The sequence below is a fragment of the Pararge aegeria genome, chromosome 22, assembly GCF_905163445.1.
Source record: "Pararge aegeria chromosome 22, ilParAegt1.1, whole genome shotgun sequence".
In the NCBI taxonomy this organism is placed as follows: Eukaryota; Metazoa; Arthropoda; class Insecta; order Lepidoptera; family Nymphalidae; genus Pararge; species Pararge aegeria.
The window spans coordinates 5,954,321-5,960,392 of NC_053201.1; the positions used below are offsets into that span (position 1 = coordinate 5,954,321).

The 6,072-nt window shown below is 36.9% G+C and overlaps 1 protein-coding gene across 1 annotated transcript; it reads right to left on the minus strand.

Moving 5' to 3' along the window:
• Positions 1–1,840: 1,840 nt before the first annotated feature.
• On the minus strand, positions 1,841–5,361 carry LOC120633714. The gene is made up of 5 exons (XM_039904034.1): positions 5,281–5,361; positions 4,354–4,413; positions 4,033–4,107; positions 2,901–3,134; positions 1,841–2,137 (listed from the first exon to the last, which is right to left on the minus strand). The coding sequence occupies exons 1-5, from the start codon at positions 5,320–5,322 to the stop codon at positions 1,985–1,987; spliced, it is 564 nt and encodes a 187-aa protein (XP_039759968.1). The 5' UTR covers positions 5,323–5,361; the 3' UTR covers positions 1,841–1,984.
• Between the last annotated feature and the right edge of the window lie 711 nt (positions 5,362–6,072).

Below are 6,072 nucleotides of genomic sequence, written 5' to 3' on the forward strand. Positions count from 1 at the left end.
TCTGTGCCCAACAGTGGGAAGTTAATAAGTTAATTCTGATGATGACGCCGTAGCCGTTGCGTATTAAATTATTGACGTCTTGTGAACAACCGGTCTGGACCGGTAAACGGCCGAGTCAGGCACGTGGTAGGTTTATTGTTGGACGTTTCAATCTGGGCGATCTGCGGCGCTTGTGGTTTTTTGTTGGCTCGCAATTTTCTATTTGTTTGCGGTTTGATTTCGCGGGTAGGCTATGCGGCGTATTCTTTATGCAGTTGTGTCTATGGTTTAGCGTTAATTCTTTTCGTGAAATATTACATATTACTTAGTATTTCCAGTACTAGAACTGAAAGTTATGTCTGTAAGTATGAAGAAGATGTGTTGTGACCATGTATAACGTGGGCTAATGGCGAGAAGATTAAAGATTCGGAGATGGTCGATGGGATACCAGGTCGGGCTTAACATTTGTGTTGGAGCTACTCATCATCGTCATCATCGTCATCATCCTATTAACCAACGGACAGAGTCCTAAGCAATTTTTTTAATTTAGTTATAGGCTAAGGCGAAATCGGGTGTGGGGTCACCATTCCAGCACCGTAGGGCCCGAGTGTCCTACGGTTATCTGATCTACGTATATACCTCGCCTATACACAATACAGACATATCGCAAGATTACCTTAGGTTACGAGGTACGGTATGGTTTTTTACTAGTCATTATAGGCTAAATAATATAATGTTTCTGAATATAATGTTTCTGGAATCAACTATAATGATTATTACTTACCTTATCATTTTCCTTCTAGGTATAATGTTTTAGTTGGAACTGTAACTCTGAACATGTACTTAATTAAAACTCTAGAAAACCTAAAGGTGACTAAAATAAAACCACCATGACATCAGATTTCTGGATGCCACGTGATAGGCTATAGGAAAAACCGCATAACACCTATAATTTTCATGGTGCACTAACTTTTTCATGCGTCATCGTTTCCGTTTTGTCTTAGTTTTAAAAAATCCCATATGATACGCTTGGATGGCATAGTGTCTTATGCTGCTAAATATATGGTCTATTTTAAGTTGTAGTAGCTTTTTGTGTCAAAAGCTAGTCTGTGGAAGTTCTACCGCCATGCTTATTTCTGCCGAAAGTCAGCATTTCTCTGTGACAGTCTTAAGAGTAATTGCAGGCATTAGGCATTAGGTCAGATCGTCCGCGGCTGTTTTGTGATTTTTTTTAAGAGAGCTGGCTGATAATCGATTTTGAAATTTTCTATACTAATATTGAAAATATAAAAACTCCTTAGTTTCCTAAAGCGTTAAACCGATCCTTATGAGATTTAACACACATGTACCTTGCAACCTGGAGATAAGACATATGACAATATTTATTTATGAAAACATATCTGGTAAAAGTTACCCCCGGTATTACAAAAAGGACTTTTGTTACCTAATAAATAAATAAATAAATATACTACTATAATACACACATCGTCATCTAGCCCCAAAGAAAGCGTATCTTGTGTTATGGACAGTACTAAGATGACTGATGAATATTTCCATATATTTTTATTGTATACTTATAATATACTAATAAACACCATACTGAAAAACATGTTGTGGGAATCAAACCAATAGCCTTGGACTCAGAAAGTAGGGTCAGCTGCCCACTGCGCCAATCGGCCGTCATATACCTATATTGGTAGGCTTTAACTTATCGTGGTGATATTTTGCATTTAAATTTGGAGACTTTTAACTATTCTTGTACTCGTAGTTAGCTTTCTGAGACGGGCATAGGCACCCTGGGAAAATTTCATAATCCCAGTGTAGATATGCATCCGCTTGTTTAAAATAAAACACATTTTTAAATATTAATATTTGTTTGAATAAGTTCAATTAAATATTCTCATGAAGTGACAACTATTAATGAGTTGTTTTTGCGTGCGCGTCTTTGGACCATATATTGTCCCGGGTCCATAGTGTTTGGGGACCTCTGTTTTAAATGGACATCTTAAGGTGATCTTGGCAAAACAAGACACGCGTTACAGGAGCCAACTGGTATTTGAGATGCGAAGCAGTCAGTGGGACAGACTGGGCACGAAGCGGCGTACTGGCGCGCTGCGTTACAGGACTCTGATGTAGACCATTGGGATGGTTGAGCGTGCTGAAACAAAAGTAATAACTCAGTAGGTATAGGTAAAATATAAATTTAAAGAACATACATATGTGTACATTTTTTTACTAGTCAAACCTACGTAGTCCTTTGAAACCCATATTGAGAGAGTTGTGAAAAAATAATGTAATTTGACATTTTGTGGTGGCGGCCATCTTGGATTAGAAATTTGTCGTAGTAGGTATATGTGACACCACTAAATTGAATTTTTCATTCTCAATTGATCTGTAGTTTAAAGAAATTACTTTGATTTTGTAATTGTGATTAAATTAATCTTGGATTGACATGTGATGGATTGACATTCTCTTTTTGTATACAATCTAATTTAAGTAACAACTCAGTGGTAAGGTAGTTACTTACAGTATTAGGGGTATGACTGCTATACTTCCTAACGGTTTAGTCCGCTACCATCTTAGACTGCATCATCACTAAGGGCTAACTTGTAGTAAAACAAAAACATTAAATCGATACCACTAATGGGGTTTTCAGGGATCGTAGTGGAACGAAATTTTTATTCGCTTGGCAGCTTGTCTTCATCGGTAGAGTAATTAGCCGTGTCTGAAGCCTCCCATCACACACGACTTTTTTTTTTGAATATACCCCCTCAAAAGGGGGTATATTCCGAAAATATATATTTCATGCCCCTAACGGGGCCGAACCCAGGAACTTTTTAAGACCACAGCGCTAACCATTTCGATGGGAAGGCTGAGATATAAGAAAAGGTACGTATGTAATTTACCCTTTTTTAACTTACTTTTAAAAAGCTTGCGAAGGTGCACTGCATAGCATCGTAAGCTGGACAGTTCAGAAGGACGCCCTGGGCTGGCAGATCACCCTGGAGACAGGTTGTCTTCAGGTTATCAACTGCTGGCTGCCAGTCGGGATTGTCTGTAGCGAACTGGTCGAAGTACGCTGTTAATTTCACCTTGTCCACTTTATCGCCATCCATCCAACCGGATTTCCTGAATATACATGTCAGCTTTTCGCACTGAAACATAAAAAGGTTATAATTAAATAAATATACCACGAATAGCTTGTGTTGTGGGTACTAAGATAGCTGATAAATATTTTTATGAATAGTATACATAAATAATTATATAAAAAAACATTGTTATTCACACAAACATTTTCCAGTTGTGGGAATCGAACCTATAGCCTTGGGCTCAGAAAGCAGGGTCGTTGCCCACTGCGCCAATCGGCTGTCCAGAAAAGTTGAATATTAGGTTAGTAAGAAAGGTTTAGTAAGAAAACTATTGCCTGTTCTCCGATGCCTAACCAAAGGAGATTCCTAGGCATACATCAACCGTTCACCAATAATTGTCACCTAAGAGTTGGTGAACAATTTGTTTTCCTAAAGACATCTGCTAAATCATTGGGCAGTCGTGAAAGTAGTGAAAACGGGCATAAATGTGGCACCATCTCAAACAAAATACTATTAAAACTCTTGATTTTTTTATTCCCACAAAAGGAAAGCTCGAGTTTATGCCTACTATGCATCCCGCCAAAAAAAACCATCATGGCAGCATTTTCCATGAAAATGAGTAAACGTTCCGCTAGGTCAAAAATATTTCATCAGTGACATTTACCCAAGAAAATGAAAGGATATTTAATATGATTATTTATAAAGCTAACCCTTTATATAGCTACGTTCAAGAATTCCTAAACTAATGAAAAAATTGTGACAGTAAATACAAGTCTGAAATTGCTTAGTGCAATGAGGCAACCTTTGCGTGCCTCAAGTTATTTGTTTGGTATGTTTACACAAAAAATAAAAACAGTAAACTATAAATATTCATACCTTCCATTATTTGCTTAAACCAATGAGATCTATAGAAACATGGACAATAGAACAAAATCGAAATGTTTTTGATAACAAAAAAAAATACCTCTGGTAAAGTCTTATCACATTGGGCCGCCAATTTGGGGTTCACTACTCTTGGTGTTCCGAGGCACGAGTATACCTGAAAGAAAAAAGATATTACTTTGCCGCTATTCAGGAATAAATTAAATGATGGACGATACATAAACGAGTTCTTAAATATTTAAACCATTCGTCTATCAAGTAGAATAAGTGTGATATGAGTACAGAAATATCAACAAATAGGGTGAAATTAAGAGTCTAATTTTTGGTAGCATTTTATTACTTCAAAATTACTATTTGTTTACTAATTAAGATCTTCAAATTAGCTTGTATCGAATATACTTACCGACGGAGGCATCGACCCACATTTTACTGGCGGGTCCACACCAATATCAGCATTGCATACCTGGAAATAAGGTAAGTTTAGTTACGGTTAGCACACACAGAGGACGCACCGTGAAATGCTTGACCAAACGGGCATAGCGGCGCAACAACGTTGTCAAGGCGCCTTTTTTTTCGGATTGTGTATAGCTGAACCCTACTACCTAATGGTTTTAATATGGAATGGGGCTTTGCCAGGAAGAGTTTGAACCCGATGTCAGGCCGAACCTCGGCTCAGGCGACGATTGGAGTGAAAGGATTACGGACGCTGATTAGTACGCACGCTTCCGAGAACGTGGTGCGAGCCGACGTCCGGATGACGCCAGAATTCGGGGACCTGATGCCAAGGCGCCGCAGCAGCACAAAAAATGCCAAAGTGGCACAATAGTGATAGAAAAGCAAACACAACAAATGATGAACACGATGCAATGTCGAAGCGTGCCGCTCCAACGTGGCGGACGATAATATATATAAAACAATAATTTACAAACGTATGTATGTACATTTTTTGGGTATTAGCTACCCTTATTCAGTACAGAATTTACGGAAAGGGTCGCGTCGTGGAAATATAAGATGTAAAAATCAAGATCTTTTACGATTTCCTTATAAAAGGTACCTAGTTCTCGTATAGAGATATTCTATTTGGCCGTATATACTTTTATAAATTCAGTAAAATTCCGTCGATTGATTTTCATAATGCTCGAAAAGAAGTATGAAAAAGTATGCCTAAATAATGGTATTTATTACCATAAAATATGGCGCAATCGCATTGGTGCGTTGTATGCATAGGCTTTGCTTTTGGGCTAAATAAAGGCTTCTTGAGACACCTAACGAGTGCATAAACTGACAAACATATAAATGAGTAAAAGAAAGTAAGTATGTTGGTACTTACCGCTAATAATGACAAAGAAATAAGAGCAACGAATCCAACCATGTTTGAAGACCAAAGAAGACTGATTAGGTGAAGTATCCGTCCATTTATTTATAGAAGCGACGTAATTTTGTCTCTAACTCAGTGATCTGGGTTACTGACCATATCGCCAGCCGAAGTTCGTAAGGTCAGCATTCTTTATAGCAACAATATAATATTTTAGCTCAATCTGGAAGTTTTTGATTATTTTCATAATATTTACTCATTTCACTGTATGAAAATATGTATCTATACTAAATAGAACTGCACAAAAATTATAGACTTTTGTTAAATAAGACAGTATTCAATAAGTGCAAACAGTTATGAAATAAGATGCAATGGAACACAGATTTGGGATATTAAAATTTAATCTAAATAAATATTACTACATATAAATAAACCTTTTTGGTTGTTAGGGTTTTGTTTGTTGCATTTGAAGAAGAATCTTCCGTTCGTCTGTTTGTTCGAACTGATCTCTGAAACGACTTTGACGAGATTACATAAAGTGCATTATCGAATTAGTGACCAGGTTATGTTACACCTATTGCCTGAATAATCTTTTACTTGCTTGTGAAAATCTCGTCAAAATAGTGTCATTCGTTTTAGAGATAAGGGAAGACAAACAGACGGACAAAAATTAAGTACCGTAAGCTTTACGATATTATAGTATTTATTATGGTAAATGTATAATATACTATACAAAGTGTAAATTAAAACCGAAATAATACTACACATTATGTACTGTCTAATCTGTGAAAAAGAAAACCTAATAGA

Coding starts and splice junctions, on each gene's coding strand:
- LOC120633714 (XM_039904034.1), bottom strand. CDS start 5,322: ATGGTTGGATTCGTTGCTCTTATTTCTTTGTCATTATTAGCG. Junction 4,414..5,280: donor TTTCTTTGTCATTATTAGCG/GTAAGTACCAAC, acceptor CCTTATTTCCAG/GTATGCAATGCTGATATTGG. Junction 2,138..2,900: donor CCTTCGCAAGCTTTTTAAAA/GTAAGTTAAAAA, acceptor CTTTTGTTTCAG/CACGCTCAACCATCCCAATG.